The sequence below is a fragment of the Erpetoichthys calabaricus genome, chromosome 3, assembly GCF_900747795.2.
Source record: "Erpetoichthys calabaricus chromosome 3, fErpCal1.3, whole genome shotgun sequence".
Classification (NCBI taxonomy): Eukaryota; Metazoa; Chordata; class Cladistia; order Polypteriformes; family Polypteridae; genus Erpetoichthys; species Erpetoichthys calabaricus.
The window spans coordinates 3,234,745-3,256,007 of NC_041396.2; the positions used below are offsets into that span (position 1 = coordinate 3,234,745).

At 44.9% G+C, this 21,263-nt stretch overlaps 1 protein-coding gene across 1 annotated transcript in view; it reads left to right on the forward strand.

The window, feature by feature from the left end:
- The window catches only part of LOC114647645 (L-gulonolactone oxidase-like), a 232,601-nt gene that overhangs the window by 37,534 nt on the left and 173,804 nt on the right, over positions 1–21,263 (forward strand). Inside the window, exons 5-6 of the mRNA XM_051925415.1 lie at positions 17,502–17,592; positions 20,955–21,140. Coding sequence (XP_051781375.1) covers positions 17,502–17,592; positions 20,955–21,140 — 277 coding nt within the window. The remainder of the gene's footprint in view (positions 1–17,501; positions 17,593–20,954; positions 21,141–21,263) is intronic.

The window sequence follows — 21,263 nt, forward strand, 5'->3', positions numbered from 1 at the left end:
CAACAAGGCACATTTCCATTTGAATGGTTAAGTAAATAAGCAAAACTTCTGCTATTGGGCTGAAACCAACCCTGGTGAACTTCATCAAACACCTCCGCACAGTGAGCACACGTGCTACAGTTTGGTGCGCCATTGCAAAATTTGGCATTGTAGGCCCTTAGGGAGCAACAACCTTCACCGTCACTTCAGAATGTCACATTGAAATGCTAGAGAAGTGGAAGAAATGGATGAGGTGGATGCCTGGAGCAACAGCGCATACTGCCGGCGCACAGATCCATGTAACTTTTGTGGGAGATGTTTCTGGGGGAGCTGATCTCCCAGCGCGGCGATGTCGGGTGGCCTTCACGTTCACCTGATCTCGCTCTGTGTGATTTCTTCTCAAGTCGAAGGTCTACACACACCGACCTGAAAACCTATTGGGTTGAAACCAACCCTGGTGAACTTCATCAGAGATCTCCTCACAGTGAGCACACGTGCTACAGTTTGGTGCGCCATTGAAAAATTTGGCATTGTAGGCCCTTAGGGAGCAACAACGTTCACCGTCACTTCAGAATGTCACATTGAAATGCTAGAGAAGTGGAAGAAATGGATGAGGTGCGCCATTGCAGAATTTGGCATTGTAGGCCCTTACTTTTTTGAGGAGCAACGGTCACCGTCATTTCAGAATGTCACTAGTTTTCGTTAACTATAATAACCTTGATCATCAGTGCCATCCAGGTAAAGACGTGGAAGTGGAGCGGACAACAGCAACAACAACACGTATTTCTGTTGCACGTTTTCATACAAATGATGGAGCTTAAAGTGCTTTACAAGATGAACAACAACATTTATTTCTATAGCACATTTTCATACAAAAAGTAGCTCAAAGTGCTTTACATAATGAAGAAAAGAAAAATAAAAGACAAAATACAAAATTAAAATAAGATAACATTAGTTAACATAGAAAAGGAGTAAGGTCCGATGGTCAGGGTGGACAGAAAAAACAAAAAAAAACTCCAGATGGATGGAGAAAAAAATAAAATCTGCAGGGGTTCCAGGCCACGAGACCACCCAGTCCCCTCTGGGCATTCTACCTAACATAAATGAAATAGTCCTCGTTGTAGTTAGGGTTCTCACGGAGTCACTTGATGCTGATGGTCATACAGACTTCTGGCTTTTAATCCATCCATCATTGTTGGAACATCATGGAGTTTTGGGTAGATGCGCCACCACCAAAAGGACACCGGAAAAGGAAACAGAAGAGAGAGTAGGGGTTAGTACAGATTTTGAATGAATAGTTATTATAATGAATTGGATATACAGAGTATCAGGATTAAATTACATGTGAAGTTATGAGAAGGCCATGTTAAAATAATGTGTTTTCAGTAGTTTTTTAAAGTGCTCCACTGTATTAGCCTGGCGAATTCCTACTGGCAGGCTATTCCAGATTTTAGGTGCATAACAGCAGAAGGCCGCCCGCCTCACCACTTCTTTTAAATTTTGCTCTTGGAATTCTAAGGAGAAACTCAGTTGAGGATCTGAGGTTATGATTTGGAATATAAGACGTCAGACATTCCGATATATAAGACGGGGCGAGATTATTTAAGGCTTTATAGACCATGAGCAGAATTTTAAAGTCAATTCTGAATGACACAGGTAACCAGTGTAGTGACATCAAAACTGGAGAAATGTGTTCGGATTTTCTTTTCCTGGTAAGGATTCTAGCAGCTGCATTCTGCACTAGTTGCAAATGATTGATGTCTTTTTTGGGTAGTCCTGAGAGGAGTGCATTACAGTAATCTAGCCGACTGAAAACAAACGCGTGAACTAATTTCTCTGCATCTTTCGATGATATAAGAGGTCTAACTTTTGCTATGTTTCTTAAGTGAAAAAATGCTGTCCTAGTGATCTGATTAATATGTGATTTAAAATTCAGATTACAGTCAATGGTTACCCCTAAGCTTTTTACCTCCGTTTTGACTTTTAATCCTAATGCAACCAGTTTATTTCTAATAGCCTCATTGTATCCATTATTGCCAATCACTAAGATTTCGGTTTTCTCTTTATTTAATTTGAGAAAGTTACTATTCATTCATTCTGAGATACAGGTTAGACATTGTGTTAGCAAATCAAGAGATATGGGGTCATCAGGTGCTATTGATAAATACAGCTGTGTGTCATCAGCATAGCTGTGGTAACTCACGTTGTGCCCTGAGATAATCTGACCTAATGGAAGCATGTAGATTGAGAAGAGCAGCGGACCCAGGATAGAGCCTTGTGGAACACCATATAGAATATCATGTGTCTTTGAGTTATAATTACCACAACTAGCAAAGAATTTTCTCCCTGCCAGGTAGGATTCAAACCAATTTAAGACACTGCCAGAGAGGCCCACCCATTGACTAAGGCGATTCTTAAGAATATTATGATCAATGGTGTCAAATGCGGCACTCAGATCTAAGAGGATGAGAACAGATCAATGGCCTCTGTCTGCATTTACCCGCAAGTCATTTACTACTTTAACGAGTGCAGTTTCTGTGCTGTGATTTGTTCTAAAACCTGACTGAAATTTATCAAGAATAGCAAGTTTATTGAGGTGCTCATTTAACTGCATAATGACTGCCTTCTCTAGAATTTTACTTAAGAAAGGCAGGTTAGAGATGGGTCTATAATTTTCAAGAGCAGAGGGGTCGAGATTATTTTTCTTAAGTAGGGGTTTAACTACCGCAGTCTTAAGACAGTCTGGGAAGACCCCCGTATCTAATGACGAATTTACTATGTCAAGAACATTATCAATAAGCACGCCCGATACTTCTTTGAAAAAATTTGTTGGTATTGGGTCAAGGGCACAGGTAGAGGGTTTAATTTGAGAAACTATTTTATGTAAATCAGGTAAATCTATCCTAGTGAAAGACTTTAATTTGTTTATTACGGAATACTGGGGTTTAGGAGGATCCTTAGTGTTGGGGAGATATACTGTGTTATTTCTAATATCATTAATTTTTTGATTGAAAAATACATCGATAGCCTCGCAGGTTTTACTGGAAGTACTTAGGAGGCATTCCTTTGAGTTACCTGGGTTTAACAGATGATCAATCGTTGAAAATAAGACTCTGGGATTACTAGCATTGTTATTTATAATCTTAGAGAAATAGCAGCGCCTCTCAAGACGGACTGTGTTATTGTATTCTGTTATTTTAACTTTTAATATTTAATAGTCAATAGTTAGTTTAGTCTTCCTCCATTTACGCTCAGCTCTACGGCATGTTCTCTTTAAATCAGACACTCTTTGGGTCTTCCATGGTATAACAATGCTAGAAAATTTTTTGACTGTCTTTTCAGGTGCAACTAAGTCAACAGCAGCCCTCACTTTAGTATTAAATCTTTCCACCTTACTATTTACATTCTCCTCGCTATTATAGTTGGCACTATAAACGGACTGATTGCTTAGAATGTTTGTAAGTTTTAAAGATGAGTCAAAGAAGCGTTTTTTAACAATATGCTTCTCATGAGTGTTTTCTATCATCATTTCTATATTAAAAAGTAGAAGAAAATGGTCTGATAGACCCGTATCAATGACCTGCTTTATATCAACTTTTAGTCCTTTAGTAATTACTAAGTCTAACGTATGACCTGCTTTATGTGTAGGCTGATTAACGAGCTGTCTCAAATCAAAAGAGTCCAGGAGGAGACAAGAGAGAAGAGAAGACAACTATAAAAATTAAAAGAAGTGACACTAATTAACAAGGAATAAAGTGAGGTCTAATGGCCAGAAGGACAGAAAAAAAAGAAACTCCAGAGGGTTTAAGTAAAAAACAAAATCTGCAGGGGGTCCACGAGACACCCTACCAGGACAAACATTCCACAGCGTGCTTTGGCCTGTCACACCCCTCCCCCCAACCCCAGGGAAAAGGGGGGACAAACAGGGGGGGACCAGCCCTGACATAAAGAAGAACCCTACAGTCAAAACACGAGACCCTCCTGGGAAGAGGCGAAGCAGAAACAGTGAAGACCCTCCGCTCTGACCAGACAGGACAGCAAAACTCTAGAGCCATTGTTGCTGATACGCCTGACCGTCTTGTGCCTGGGGCGCCACATACTAATGGGCATTGGGAAATGAAAGTACAATGAGGTGGCACTCCCCATGAAATTCTCATTTCCTTTATGAAATAACAGCAGGCATTGTTAGCAGAGACCCCCGGCCCCTCACGTGAGGCTGAGCTTTCCTTTCCTTTTTCAGCTGCATGGCTTTTTAACGTTCTGGTCCAGAGGTTGTTGCTCTCTGAGTCTGATGCTTGCCAGGTTAGGCTCCGGGTGCCCTGTGACCCTGCCCTGGATAAGTGGGTTTACATGATGGATGGACGGCTTCTATTTATTCTGCCTCAATTGCAGTCCCCTGCCCTTATGACGTCACGTGTGACACGCCCACAACGTCACTGGCGACCCATCCTAACACTACATCCGCCGTAGCGATGCCGTCCTTTATGTAATTGAGGTCAGTGTCCTCACTTTGTCTCGTCGATCATTGAGTTCACCGAGTTTACATTACAATCACGAGTGACGTCCATCTCGGTCTCGAGACTGCAGTCATTGGCTGCCATTTGACTCTTTTGCTGCTGACCATTCCCTGATTTCAGCGCAGTCCCCCCCAATTCCAGCCCTTCACCCCCTCATGCCAGCCAATCCCAAACTCCCAAAAATAAATGCCCTCCTTTTGTAAGATGCAGCCCTGAACACTCGGGTCATCAGTTAGTCTTCTGGATTGGCCGAGTGATTTTAGTTGGAAGGCAGTGTTAGAATCAAAGCCTCACAAAATCAATTTTTATTCCCACTGCCGCTCTGCGCGGAGAAGTGCGGGATTACGTTTCGCATTTGATTAACGAGGAGAATTAGAGCCTGCTGGGTTTTGAGTTATGTCAGCGTCAGACCCGAGCTGATGAATTTTATTTATCATAAAATTATGAACAGGGCCGGACGAGCCTGGCAGAGAAGCCCAAGGACGCTGGCCACCCCCCTCGCCAGTGACTGACTCACCACTGAGTGGTTTATCTCTTAGAACTCTATTTGCAAGTTGTGCCCCCACAGTTGCTGGGTAACCCTTTGACAAATGTGCCACCACCGTAAACCCGGGACCTCGATGTGGCCCAACTGACATGTTCAGGGTGGCTGGGGTGCTTTGATTGTTTTTGACGATGACGATGAACGTCACCTCCTGCTCTCTTGTGCATCGACTGCACTTCAGGGATCAAATATTGACTGTCGGCTGGGGCTGGCCATCATGTTCAGGCAACTTGGGACATCTGACAAGTGAATCTCACAGTTGACGTGACCCTCGCAAGACAAGCTGATTAAGATTAGAAATGGGTAATGGGAAGGTGGAAAGGACGGATGGCCAACCTCCTGATAGGAAGGTATGAAAGGCACTATATAACACAGAGACTTAGATATCAAGTCAAGTCAAGTTGGGGAGTATGCATTGGTACAGCATGCTGCCGTACCCACCACACGACAAAACAGCTTGGGATCCCGGTTGGCAACCCCCCCAACCCCAGGCAAGTCCCACCCTCTAGAAAAGACCCTCTGCCTGCTGTAGCCAGGTGTTACGTGGGTCCAGCAACTCGGGTCCTCAACAATGAGGATCACCCTCGGGTAATCGCGCCACATGGCCGTAGTGCCGTAACTGACGCCCCTTCACAATGAGGGTCCAAGGATTCTCTGGAGAGACACACGTGAAGGAGTCCAGTCTTCGTCTCAGGCCACTGGATAGCGTCCATGAGTAGATATGAAAGGTGCTATAAAGCATGGATACTGTCAGAAAGTCCTTTGCCAGGTCAAATGGTGACCTCTAATGGCAGAATATTAGAAAACACTTGTAGAACTTTTTCTTACACACTTCCAGGTGAAAGTTCAGGCTTTGTTGCTTTATCCGTTCCTTTGTTTACTTGCTGCACACTGTAAGATCAGTTTGTCCTTTTCCCATATGACTTGAGCCATTAGTGCTGGGCATCCTTATGGAAAAGTAAGTTTATTCTAGATAATTTGATCTAAAGAGGTTCAAATGTTTGTTAAACTTACACGTTGTAGCAGTAGAGCGTATTAGTGCTCCCTTGAACCTTCAGGTACCACTCCAAACACCAGGTAAAAATACGATTATTATTTATTATATAACAATAACGTGCACTAAGCACCCTCCACTCCACACTCCACACTACTCATATAATCAATACACACTTTTCTCTACAATCACAATACCAATCCTCCTCTCCCAGACACTTTGCCACCCTTCCTCCCAGCTCAGCTCACTGTCTGGGCTCTCCCATAGTCCTTTTATACTCCCCGACCCGGAAGTGGCTCCAGCCCAGCAGTCCATGAGTCCTTATCACTTCCGGGTCAGATTAAAAGTCCTTTTCTTCAACCCGGAAACACGTCGTTCCTTCTGGTCATATGATCATGACGTGCTTCCGGGTTATAGGGCCGGCATAAGTCCTTGAGCCTCCCTGCAGCGTCCTCTGGTGGGCCCCACGGTGTCCAGCAGGGTTGGGAATAAAAACTCCACTGTCCATAATTCCCTGCTGGTCTTTGGGGCACTCCCATGCTACAGGGAGGGCTCCATCTAGCGGCCTGGGGGTGCTGGCCGGGATAAACAGCCGGCCGTCTCCCACAACGTGCAGAGTAGTTAAAATGTGTACTTGCATGTAACGTTGTGACTTAGCGTATGTATTTAATTTGGTTGACAGACACTGCAACAGGAATTAAAGTCCTTTCTAAGTTCAGACTGCGTGTAAAGTGAATCCTTACATCGATATCCTCTGGAAAGTGGGGGCTTTACAACAACAAACTGTGGAGTTAATAGCAGACATCTCATCGTGTCCCTTGCCGTCTGGACTTCATCTCACCAGCCTGCCGTACTGAGGCCAGCCCTCATTGTCAGATACATAGTGAAGGTATTACAGTACATAACACAGATACATACATACAGCCAGATATGTAGTAGAGACATATGAAAACACTGCTAGACATGAAAGGTGCCACACAACAAATGGACAGACAGCAAGATAAAGGCTTTAAGTAAGAAAGAAAGAAAGAAAGAAAGAAAGAAAGAAAGAAAGAAAGAAAGAAAGAAAAGGCGCTATATGGGAGATATGAGAGGTATTTGGTAATTAATAACTATATACAGCAAAGACCCTGTGTAACAGGTACATACAGTAGATAGCTATATAGTTAGATATAGAAGGCACTATATAATCAACAGATAGACAGGAAAGCACTATATTAGACAAATATGAAGGGAACTATGCAATAGATGTGAAAGGCACTATATTACATAGACAAGTAAATAAAGTAATTGAAAGGCACTATATCATAGATAGATAGATAGATAGATAGATAGATAGATAGATAAGGCACTATATGATAGATAGATAGATGTGAGAGGCACTATATAATAGATAGATAGATAGATAGATAGATACTTTATTAATCCCAAGTGATAAAAATGCAGATATATTGATATGAATTCATAATAGATGGCTATATAAAGGCACTATATTACTGATATATAGACATGAAAGGTCCTATTTAATGGATAGATTGATGATATTAAAGGCATTATATAGAATAAATAGAAATTAAATTCTGCAGCAAACAGTGTTTTATATAGCACCTTATAAAACTGGATAGACAAAGGCACTATATAATAGATAGATAGATAGACATTAAAGGCACTATATGATAGATAGATAGATATGAAAGGCACTATATGATAGATAGATAGATAGATAGATAGATAGATAGATAGATAGATAGATAGATAGATAGATAGTGAAGGTTCTATATTACCACTCTATATGAAGGTCCTACACAATACTCAGTTCAGGAGTTCCCGGTGTGCCCACTCCATGTCTCCCATGCCAGCCATCCTCGTTTCTTAGCCGCAGTTGACTTTGTGTTGCTGTCCACTCTCACAAGAGCCTGACCTGCTGGGTCCTCGCCTCCTATTGTGTTCCACTTTGAGACAAAGGTGTGCTGTGTGTGGACATCTTGTTAGGGGCACCTCTGCTCATCAACGTGGTTGCCACTGATCCAGCTGATGGTTGGAGTGCTAAACATGACACTTTTGCCAGTGTGTGTTTGTGTATGTGTGTGTGCAGGTCTGTGTCATGCCAGGTCATCCTGTCTGGCAGAAGAGCAGATTTGTAGTCCAGTCTACCTGGTAATCTTCGCGTTATCCCTCGGAGAGGGGCTCTGCACATCATTCAGTGGAGCCATCAAGCCAGGAAAGGCCTTGTAGCTTCGGCAGCAGGTTTTTGTTTGAAAAGTCAGATTTTAAAAAGCAGGAGTCAAACTTGAAAAGGCCTTTTCATGTGTCTTTGTTTCTCAGCCCCTGGCACATTCACACATTTGGGCTCAGATCCAGACGGGCGCCTTGCTTGCCTCACACCTGGCCTTTACGCTCTTCTTTCTTGCTCACAGTCATTCAGCTAATTTTGTTTCCTTGTTCTCTGTTTTCTGTTTGGCTTCCTTGCATTCAAATCCCTGGATGTTTGGGATTACTGAGCGCTCAGAAGTGAATGAGGTGGCACACAAAACAAACACTGAATAAATAAAGGCAAACAGAGGCAGCACAGCAGCCATACTGGTTACAGCCGCTGCTTGACGTCTCTGGGGACCCGAGTTCAACTCTTGTCCTGATCGGTGTGTGCAGTGTACATATTCTAGTGGGCTAGCATATGGGACACTTACCACAAAAGTGGGGTACAAACCAGCGGTAATTGCCCACTAGTCCATGAAAGATATGTACTTGCCTCCTACTTCGCAGCCAGTGCCAGTTCTGTATGGCAGAAACCATTGCAGTTTGACTGTCCCGGGCCCACGACATAACCCAGATACTTGCTATTTGATAGCCTAAATAAGTATTTTTTCATCTCTTTTTGGAGTCTTGTTGATAGATGATCCACAGTACATTCAAGAAGTGCTGCATGTGTTCCCACCAGGCACTGGAACTGATGACTGCATTATTTGGGCTCTAGGCATTGTGAGGCCATGGCAGTTTGTCCACTAGATGCTGGAATGTCGCCAGAACCTCATGTAGCCCAAAGGGATGAACGCATTACTGGTAGAATCCACTAGGGGGTCTTCTCCTTAGCCGAAGGAATTAATCTGCCCAAATCCTTGGGTCATCTCGAGGGTGGTCCGGTATCGAGACTTACCCAAGTGCTCAAGTAATTCATCTACTCCAGGTGTCCTCAGTCACGGACCTGGAGGGCTACTGTGGCTGCAGGTTTTTGCTCCAACCCAATTGGCCTAATAAGAAGCCCTTATTGCTCAAATGACACTTCTGCTTCACTTTAGTGGTCTCGCTCGTTAAGATTTTGAACCCTTATTTCTTATTTGAGTCTTAAGCAGCTGTATTCTCTGTTTTCAATGGATCCTTATTAGCAATAAGATACAAATGACAAAAGAGACCAGCATTTCTCCATTTAGCTTGTTACCATTGACACCCCCGTGTGTATTTATCATGCACTATTGGGTTTAATGAAATACTTGGAAGGAAAGTAAAGAGAGAAAAGTGAAGGACTGAGAATTACTCCTCCATTTTAGCCTTCAAATCCTTTGGATGATATCCTTAGAAAGGGGAAGAAAGTCCAGAATATGAGAATGACCTGACATGGCAGAGTTAAAGCACTAACAAGCCATGAAATTAAATTATTAGCAAGAATTGCTTTCTAATTAAGCAACCGGTTTAGAACAAAATCCTGAAGCCCACTGTGGCCCTCCCAGACTGGGATTGAGGAACCCTGTTCTACTCAAAGCATGGGGTATACGTGAAAATCACCACAATCTGTCTGGTTTTGGGACCAACACAATAGGACTTGACCAAGGGCTGTCACGGTCTTCAGTCATGCCAAAGTTGATCATTTTCTCGATTTTGAGTCCCATCTACATAGAGTGTCCTCCATAATGTTTGGGACAAAGACACATTTCTCCTTGATGTCCCCTTCTGCTCTACTGTTACACCTAAGACATTGTAATTAAAGTGCACATTGCAGACTATCCCTTAAGAGGATTTTGCAGAAATTTCGGTCTTATGACAATTTCTCTGCATGGTTTCCTCTCATAATGTTTGGGACAGTTGGTGTCACAGGTGTTTGTGATCACTCAGGTGAGTTTCATGGCTTCACAGGATACCTCGGGTTGCTTCTACCCTTTGTAGTCTGTGGCTGCCAATGAAAATCAAAGAGGCCATTATGAGGCTGAAAAATCAGAACAAAACCATTGGAGACATCAGTAGAACCTTAGGATGACCTCAATGAACTGTCTGGAATATCGAGAAGAAGAAAGAAGACACTGGTGGGCTCAGGAATCGCAAAGGGACTGGTAGGCCAAGGAAGACCTCCATTGCTGATGACTGAAGAATCCTCATTATGGTAGAGAAAAAGCCCCAAACGCCTGTCTGACAGACCAGAAACAGTCTTCAGGGGGCCGATGTGTGTGTGTCAGAGACGACTATCTGCAGAAGACTTCATGAACAGAAGTGCAGAGACCACACTGCAAGATGCAGACCACTAGTTAGCCTCAAAAACAGGATGGCCAGATTACAATTGGTGAAAAAAGACATGGAAGAGCCTGCAGAATTCTGGGAAAAAGGTCTTGTGGGCAGACGAGACCACCTCATCTGTCAAACATGGAGACGCTGGAGGTGTTATGGCTTGGTCATGTATGGCTGCCACAGGTCCTGGCACACTCCTCTTCATTGATGATGGAACTGCTGATGGCAGACAACGAATTCTGAGGTGTGTAGAAACATCTGATCTGCTCAAGTTCCAGTAAATTCCTCAAACTCACTGGACGGCACTTCATCCTACAACAAGATAATGAGCCAAACAGACTGCTGAGGAGTATCTCAAATATGGAAAATTCTTGAATGGCCAAGCCAGTCACCCGATTCCAATCCAACTGAGCATGCCTTCAATATGCTGATGAGAAAACTTGAGGGGACAAGCCCCCCTGAAACAAGCAGGACCTGAAGATGGCTGCATGTGAGGCTTGGCAGAGAAGTTCCTCCGCACCTGCTGACATCTGTGAACAGCAAACTTCAAGCAGTTGTTGCATGTCAGGAATATACGACATAGAGCTAAATATGACAACGGCTTTAATAGACCTGCCACTGCTGTGTGCCAAACATGATGGTGCCCTGAAATGAACAAGTGCTCTGTGACCGAAATGTCTGCAAATCCCCTTAAATGAAAGCCTGCCACATGAACTTTACAGTCTGAAGTGTTTGTGGAGCAGAGTAAGAAATCAAGGAAAACATGTGTGTTTGTCCCAGACATCATGGCGGGCAGTACATATACGATACAATACAATTTATATGTGTGTAGCCCAAAATCACAGAAGAAGTGCCACAAAGGGCTTTAACAGGCCCTGCCTCTTGACAGCCCCCCAGCCTTGACTCTCTAAGAAGACAAGGAAAGACCCTTGTAGGGAAAAAAAATGGAAGACACCTTGGAAAAGGCAGTTCAAAGAGAGACCCCTTTCCAGGTAGGCTGGGCGTGCAGTGGGTGTCAATACAATACAATACAATACAATACACAGAACAGAACACAAGTCATCCTCAATACAGTATAAAAATATTACAAGTATGGAGCAGGATTGAACAGGAGATGATATCCCATAATAGGATTTGGATTTGTTTAGAGTCCTGGAGACCTCGGCCATCAAGCTGCCTCCCCCCATTTCGCCATTCCACAGCTGAGTCAGCGCTGGGCCAGCCAATCCGATGAAAGGACCCCTCTACCTGACGATTCCTGCGATCCTCCATCAGGGATGACTTTACCTTAGGCAGGCAAAACAACTTGGCAGGTGGGCAGTGGGCACCAAGTGCCGCATTTGAGTGCCGAGAAAAGAAAGGGTTAGTAACAAATTATAACTATCATGTTACTTATGTTTTAGTGCTAATGACTGACAACAGAGATGCAGTCTGTACAGTTAATCAGCAGCTCTAGTCAGGGTGTGCTAAACTGAAGTCGTGAGTCTTCAGCCTGAGAGTGAAGGGGCATCTCATATAGTAGCAGGCAGACCAGTCCACAGTTTAGGGGGGCCCTGTAACTAAAAGCTCAACCTCCCACCGTTATTTTAGTAATCATTGGAATCAAAAGCAGGCCGGCATCTTGAGATCTTAATGTGCGCTCAGGTTTGTAAGTCATGATAAGTTCAGACAAGTAAGCTGGACCTCGGCCATTTAATGTTTTATATGTTAAAAGGAGGATTTTGAAATATGCCCTAAACTTAACCGGGTGCCAGTGTAACGACTCTAGACCTGGTGTTATGTGTTCGTATTTTCTTGTTCTTGTAATAGGTAAATTACATAATTACATAATTAAATAGGGGGGTAAACGTTAAAATTATACAAAGTTATTGTCTGTCTGTATACCTGCATTGTTATCGGCATTGTTATCACTCTTTAATTTAATATTGTTCTTTATCAGTATGCTGCTGCTGGAGTATGTGAATTTCCCCTTCGGAATAATAAAGTATCTATCTATCTATCTATCTATCTATCTATCTATCTATCTATCTATCTATCTATCTATCTATCTATCTATCTATCTATCTATCTAATAATTCTTGCAGCAACATTTTGGATTAACATGAGGCTGTATAAAGAGCAGTTTGAACATCCAGTGAGCACCGCATTGCAGTAGTCAATCCTACTAGAAATAAATACCTGAATGAATTTCTCAGAATCCTGTTTATTTAGAAAACGCCTTAATTTCCCAACATTTCTAAGATGGAAGAAACCTGATTTGGGGCGGCACAGTGGTGCAGTGGTTAGGAGACTTGGGTTCGCTCCCCGTGTCCTCCCTGCGTGGAGTTTGCATGTTCTCCCGTGTCTGCGTGGGTTTCCTCCCACAGTCCAAAGACATGCCGGTTAGGTGCATTGGTGATCCTAAACTGTCTCTAGTGTGTGCTTAGTGTGTGTGTCCTGCTGTGGGCTGGCGCCCTGCCCGGAGTTTGTTTCCTGCCTTGTGCCCTGTGTTGGCTGGGATTGGCTCCAGCAGACCCCCGTGACCCTGTAGTTAGGATATAGCGGGTTGGATAATGGATGGATGGATGGATGGAAACCTGATTTGGACAGCTTTGTAATGTGTGCTTTAAATGACCTGCTAGAGTCAAAGAGAACTCTGAGATTGCGAGCTGATTCAGTAAAATTAATGGTTACTCCAACAGAATATTGTTGTGATCAGTGTCCAGGTATGCAGCATATGCAGGTACACACACCATATAAAAACTTTATGTACACACACACACACACTGTTCATGTTCCATGCTATGTATACCTTGTGCGTGAAAGTGTTTTTTCTTGATATTGTATTATTGTCAACTGTTTCATGGTACTGATGACACCTGCACATAGACTCCAGTAGTTACACCACTACTTGCACTTTGCCCAGCACACCAGCCATGCCAGCGCACCCATGAAGGTTAACAGTCAGCTATCTGCCCTTATCTGGAGCCCTCATTTAAGTGCCCCACAGCCCAAAGACCTCCCGGAATGAGATGAGGCACTAAGAATACACATCTTCATAGTCCGCTGTTCATCCACGCCATCTCAGCGAGCCATGCAGATCAGCTGTTGTTTTTAAATCCTTGAAGTCTGGGAACGAGTTGGCCGCCTGCTGATTGACACCCAGACACCGACGGCTGCTTCTGATTTACAAGTCGAGCGTCTCCAGTCACATCTCCATATTCATGATCCCACAGATGTCCTCTTGGGTCACGCCAGGCCTGTCGGTAAGTGAGACATGAATATTTACATGAGTCGGATCCGATATTGTCAGGCAAACAAGCTCATGCGGTGTGCTGTCCATCCTGATGCGTTCGGGAGAATCTCAAAGGCCAAGCAGGCCACCCGTCTGCCACTTGGTTTACGACGCTCACTTCCAACCTGGCGGCCTGTGACCCGCATGTCAGCTTCCTGTCATTTGTCTTCATCAGACTCCGCTACACTCATGCGTGACGTGTGTGCCATTCCCCTGTGTGTGTCCGTCATCGCCGCTCCCCGTTCTCAACTTCATTTTAACTCCCTAGCCACCATTCAGGACTCCTCACATGAAAGGGGTGGGGGTGGCAGCAGAGGAAGCTACTTGAGCTGATCCTCTCGTGAAGATGGGACTGTGATGCTCCATGCCTGCAGCTAATGGGCACCGACCTCTTTTGGAAAATCTAGATGGGCTTGGGCAAGGGAGAAGACGACACGTTTTCAGTGCAGAAAGTGCATGTTGACTTAAATAAAAATGTCATTGTGCAGTCAAGTCTCTATAATACCCTTGCTGTGGGGTAGCTAATAAAACGATAAAACACAAGTTCACCTTCTAACCAGCGTTTCTCACGACTCCCCAGCCGAAACGAGACGCCACTGCTCTCGGTTTGCTCAGCTGCCACCTCCGTCGGTACCCGCTGGGGGTCCTCTGGAGCCCTCCATCTCCCCTGATTCAAACTGCTACTCAACAAGTGGGTGGTAGTAATGACCGTTGCCCTTTGGGTGACCTAAAACCTTTAGGAGAAAACAGGCAGAAGGAAGTTTAAATTGTAGTTTAAATTGAAGTTTAAATTGTAAACTGCTTATTCTCGTCATAGAGGGAGCGCACCTATTACAGGATGCTGTAGCAAGATGGACCCAGCATTCTGCTAGATGAGCTCTTGTTATAATAACATTTACCCTCAAGTTCTTAAGGAGGCCAGCAAGTGCAGATAGAAACCCTTGACACATATTGTTTGGAAGTCACTGCGCACCGGAGAGATCCTGAAGGACTGGAAAATGGCAAATATCATCCCATTATATAAAAAGGGTGACCAGACAGATCAGAGCAACTACAGGCCAGTAAGCTTAACGGGCATCACAGGAAAATTAATGGAAGAAATTATTAAGGATAAGATTGAGCAACACCTGGCAAGGACAGGAGTCATTAGGAACAGTCAGCGTGGGGTCAGAAGACGGAGGTCGTGTTTTACTAACAGGCTGGAATTCCATAAGGAGGCAACAAAAGGATACGATCAAAGTGGAGCAGATGATGATATTGATGTGGACTTTCAGAAAGCATTTGATAAGGTGCCACATGAGAGGGTGGGCATCAAATTAAAAGAAATGGCAGTTCAGGGTGAGATTTTTAGATGGGTGCAGAATTGGCTCAGACACAGGAAGCAGAGGGTAATGGTGTGAGGAACCTCATCAGAACTGGCCGATGTTAAGAGTGGTGACCAGCAGGGGGCAGTGCTGAGGTTGAATGGAGTTATAGTCTGCGTGGTCTTGATGAGCCACATGAATAATATACACGTCCGCAGACCACCCCAAGTGAAAAGTGGGTGGGAACAATTAAGACGCTCACTGAGTGTCACATTTCTCAACCAATCTGACGCCTCAGGGCAGTGACTTAGAAATGCAAGGAGTGCTACTGCTCTCGTTAACCTGATCCAACAGAGAACGAGCTGGTTATGATAAACCTTCTAGAGCCAAAAAGTCTACCAAAAAGAGCCCTAATAAACATACATACAGATGAGAGGGTGGGCATCAAACTCAAAGAAGTGGCAGTTCAGGGTGATGTTTTTAGATTGGTGCAGAATTGGCTCAGACACAGGAAGCAGAAGGTGATGGTGTGAGGAACCTCATCAGAACTGGCTGATGTTAAGAGTGGTGACCAGCAGGGGGCAGTGCAGGGGGCTGATCCTATGTTTAATATCTATAAATGATTTAGATAGGAATATAAGGAACAAGCTGGTTAAGTTTGCAGATGATACCAAGATAGGTGGATTAGCAGATAATTTGGAGTCCGTTATATCATCACAGAAGGACTTGGGCAGATTTGTGGAGGATGACATTTAATGTCAGTAAATGTAAAGAATTACACATAGGAAGTAAAAATGTGAGGCTTGAATACACAATGGGGGTCTGAAAATCGAGAGTCCACCTTATGAGAAGGATTCAAGAGTCGGGAGCATTGGGTATAACGAGGATGTACAGGATTAGAAATGAGGACATTAGAGGGTCAGCTCAAGTTGGGCAGTTGAGAGACAAAGTCAGAGAAGTGAGATTGCATTGGTTTGGACACGTGCAGAGGAGAGATGCTGGGTATATTGGGAGAAGGATGCTAAGGATAGAGATGCCAGGTAAGAGAAAAATAGAAAGGCCTAAGAGAAGTTTATGGATGTGGTGAGAGAGGACATGCAGGTGATGGGTGTAACAGAACAAGATAACGAGGACAGAAAGATATGGAAGAAGATGATCCAGGAGCAGCCAAAAGAAAAAGAAGAAGAGTGGACTCTAAGCTATCGACTTGCAGACATTACGGCAACTAATGCAATGTCAGGTTATATAGCTCCTTGATGTGTGGAGTACAAGTCACAGGAGGTTCTGCTCAAGCTTCATAACACACTGGTGAGGCCTTATGTGGAGTCCTGGGTGCAGTTTGGATCTCCAGGCTACAAAAAAGACATAGCAGCACAAGAGAAGGTCCAGAGAAGAGCCACTTGGCTGATTATGGGGGGCTACAGGGGATGAGTTAGGAGGAAAGATTAAATTTTGCACAAACATTATGAAGTTTTTCTTAAAGAACGACAGACACTTGTAATAAGCGACTAAGTCGTGTGGTGGACAGTAGGACTTTAGGGACTTTCAAAACTCGACTTGATGTTAATAAGTGGACAGGACTGGCGAGCTTTGTTGGGCTGAATGGCCTGTCATCGTCTAGAGTGCTCTAATTTTCTATACATAAGTAAAGGTACAAAATTCGATTATGTACATCATACAACATTTTTTCATCATCATTGGGTGCTTCCAGTTGCTACCCGGACACGAGGCAAAAGAAACCATATGCTATTCTAAGTAAGCACGTGGTCCGCAAACACGCACACAGTTGTCCTGTGGACAGATCATTCATTTCCGGCTCGTTTCTTTGTCCGCACAGAAGCTGAAGGCAGCTTCTTTGCTCATACAGTACATAAAACATATTGTCACAGACGGCCGGGATCAAGATTCACTAAAATGTTCCATTACAGTCAAAGTTCGATCTCGTGATACACTTGACGGTCGATTCAGGAGTGGGAGGATCACCTGTAAGTTTTCACAAAAAGGTTGCAGTTTGGTGAAACGTCCTTTTTCATGGTGCGGTGACAACCAATCAAAGACTGAACCCTTGAGCACAGAGAAACGTCAGCATTTGATCCAGGAGCATGGGGTAAGGGGGTCCCCAGTGAAGATTAATGAAAAGGTGCCGCTGGTACGGTGAACCTTCGATCACTGTGACACAGAAACAGTCGACTGAAGGGTGAGGATGGTGAGATCCCCCTTTGAAGCTTTGTGACCCTGGATACTTCAACACTCGATCAAAGAGTCGAGATTCACAGAAAGGTGCCAGTGCTCTGTGTGGCAGTACTGCGTATCGACCAGATGGTACAACATTTTGGGGGAGAATTGGCTTAAAAAAGTTTGGGTTCTACTGACCTAACTCCCTTTTTTTTTCCAGCCTGGGAGCTGTGGGTGAAGTGTCGGCTGCTGGGATTCTTGGGACTGGCACTCACAACACTGGCATAGAACATGGCATCCTGCCAACCCAGGTAAGAGTGTCTATGAGGTTTCATTTTTAAGGTTATTCTAATTATGGTGGTCAGACTGGTGAAGTATTACATGTCAATTAATACACGTGTGTGAGACCCATCACTGACCCTCCACCAAAAGCGGTCACACTGAACGATGTTACAGGCAGCAGAACGTTCTCCACGGCTTCTCCAGACCCTTTCACGTCTGTCACCTGTGCACAGGGTCAACCTGCTCTCATTTGTGTAAAGCACAGGGCGCCCTCCAGTGGTGGACCTGCCAATTCTGGTATTCTATGGCAAATGCCAATCAAGCTCCACGGTGCCCACTAGAGGATGTCGGGCTCTCAGGGCCTGCTCATGAAGTCTGTTTCTGATTGTTTGCTCAGAGACATTCACACCAGTGACCTGCCTGCCTGCCTGCCTCCCTGCTGGAGGTCATTTTGTAGGCTCTGCCAGTGCTCATCCTGCTCCTCCTTGCCCAAAGTCCTGCTGATGGGTTAAGGACCTTCTACGAGGGGCCCAGTCCAGCTTTCCTAGAGGAACTAACTGCCTGTCTGTCTCCTGGAATCTGCTCCATGCCCTTGAGAGACAAAGCAAACCTTCTGGCAATGCCACGTATTGATGTGCCTGCCATCCTGGAGAAGTTGGACTACCTGTGCCAGCTCTGTATGGTCCAGGTATGGCCTCATACTACCAGTAGTGACACTGGCCGTAGCCAAATGTAAAACGAGTGACAAAACAGATGAGGAGGGAAAAATGTCCGTGGCCTCCACCACCTGTTAACCCATTCATTCCTGTTTTGGGGGTTGCCACATTGTTGCCCCCCCCCCTCTAGTGCACCAAAGCAGCTGAAACTGATGAACAAGCCCCTCTGCTACTTCATTGAGCAGATCAATAGCCCAGAAGGCTCATTGACTTGATGCTGTACTCTCATTTAAAAGGGATCCTTTCATTTTTTCCTGGTAAGTTGGACAGAAGTTTCAGGTCCGATTCGCTTATCATGGCGTCTCGAGACTGGCACTGGTGACATTTTGCATGCTGACCGGCAGTGTTTTCTATGCGTGGGACAGTATGGACCCTGTAACCTATAAAATGAGATATTTTAAGAATCCTCGTGATAATCGTATTGTAATCAAATCAAGTCCTCAGGTGTCCGGTGATTCGTCCTCAGCCCTTTGAATGCCAGCCAGTTTATACGTTTTGGCCTTAATTTTCCCTGCGCCCCGAGCTCTGGATGTCTGTTTCCAGCCCTGCACCTCAGGCTCCCCCATGTGTGCCTGAAGGCGTCTTTTTAAGTTGACAAATGAAGAACGCCGCTCCTTCATTGTGTATGCGCCTCAGCAAAGTGACGAGTGGATGAAACAGGCGCGGCCGTCACTTGGAACACGGAGTCTAATTTCCCATTTCTGTCGACATTGAACTGAAGGTGACAGACGAATGGCACCTCTGCCCTCTGCGCAGACGGTGATTTCTACCAGCCCTGGCATTTCATTGTCACTTCTCCAAATGCAATAAACCAGTGGACTACAAATTGTCTGGATGGCTCGCCTTCAACTTCCTCTGTTTGAACTCGATTTTATTTGCCGTGGTCAGCGTTATTCCTGCTCAGACTTCAGTTTCAGTCAGCTTCTCAATTAGAGCAGCAGCACACGTTCAGACAGGGCATGGGGACAATTAAACGACTTTGAGATGTGACAGTAACGCCACTGGAAACACACAAAGCAGGGAGCCAGGGAGGTGTGAGGCACTGAGCCGCTGGGCTGTCTTCATAAGGAGCTTTCATTTTATATAGTGCCTTTCCACAGTAAATGACATTACAGTTGTTCACCGAAAGAAGCTTCCGGAAACTAACAGTGACTTTGCCTCACGGTTACCATTTCACTTTCAATGCGTTTTGTTGTTTTGTTCTCCAAAATTAATAAAATATAACTTGGGTGCACAGGAGGGCGGAGCCTACGCTGACAGGAGCCAATCATTCACACCGGACCTAACTGGCACGTCTTGTCAATGGCTAAAAAACAGAAATATTGTTTTGATCTTTTACTGTATATAAACTTTATTACTCATTAATAATCATTACAAAATCACAATTGTACAGCGACAAGTGTTTATTGTGAATGCTTTCATTCTGGTATGTGTGCTACTGCTTCACACAAGGCGCTATATAAGCCTCTGGGTTCTTTGTTAACGGCTGGATTAGAAGTTCCTTAGCTGGTTCACTTTCTGTTTGCTTCACAACCCTGCAATTCTCACTCCTGGGGACACCCACGCTTTTTTGGCCACAGCTTGTCTTCTGCCATTTTGTCTTTGGCACTGTGAGGGCCCTTTGTGAGCTGAGCAGACCAGGAGTGGGTGAGGAACGTCACGTGACCTCCACCCTTCAGTGACTGCTGATGCCAGTGACCACCAGCTTGTTTTCAGTGGGGTGCCATGAATCTAGAAAGTGTTCAGACCCCTTCACATTCTGCATGCTTCATTGTGCTGCATGTTTCATTTCAATTTTTGCTCCTCAGGCGAGACTCAATGACCCGTATTGCCAAAGTGAAAACGTCTTCAGAAAGGGTTACAAATGTTTGAAAAGTCAAAACGTGAAAGGTGGCAGCCACCCTGGATGGCAGAGATGCCTTTGATACAGTCCTGTTGGGATCCCCGGAGCGCAGAACTTCCAGAAGTTCATCACTGAGCACCGGGAGCATTTCTGGGTGCCTTATATAAGGGGTGTAAGAAGTGGACGCTAGGGGTCGCTGTTTGTCCCCCTTTAACCCCGACAGACAGACACAGGAGCCCCATAGAAGTTACTTTTTATTGTTCTTTCTTCGTGTTCAGTGCCCCACAAATACACAATTCTAATCACTTCCCAGCAAGCTCTGTCCTACTCCTCCCGACTCCGGCTCGCCTGCCGGGTCTTCAGCAGTCCTTTAGAAAGTCTTTGACCCGGAAGGGCTTCTCCTCTCCTGTTCGTGTGACTTGCCAGTTCTTTGATCAGCCCGGAAGTACTTCAGATGCCTTCCCCCATCCTTCCATTTCAGGGGCGTCCCGGCCGGGTTGAGCTGCTTGGCCGAGCAGACACTACTCGGAGAGCCAGAGTCAGGAGGAGGAGTGGAGATGAAGAAAACCAAGAGAATTGTGGGACTGTGTGGTGGCTTGTGGGGAACGGGGAAGAAAAAACAAAATAAAATCAGGTGTGCTTTGAACTCGTGTCGGGCTGAGGTGGCCGCTACACCCCCTAGTCACGTTCCTACATAACAGGGTCTGGCCCCTCTGTGACGTCAGTCAAGTGAATTACACCTGTAGCCAGCCATTCAATGTCCCTACAGACCTTCCACCATTGCTGGCTTTGCTGGCCTCTCTTCTCACTTCCACTTGTTGCATTTTTACAGGTGGTGGCCTTGACTCTGATGACCGCCAGCGGTGAGATTTTGCTCTGCTCCCACTCCGTGAATGAGGAGATCTTTCAGGCGGCCAGACTTCATCTGGGGTGTCTGGGTGTCATCCTGACTGTCACCTTCCAGTGCCAGGCGGCCTTTCGGCTTCTCGAGCAGCAGTTTCCATCCACGCTGTCCGAGGTGAGTTCACCCAGAGGGGCGATGTGGCTGGGCTTGCTCCATTCTCTTCTTAAATGAAATGACGATGACTCCCTGCTCAGATGTGGCTGGAGGTTCCAGAGAAACGTTTGTTTGACATGACTT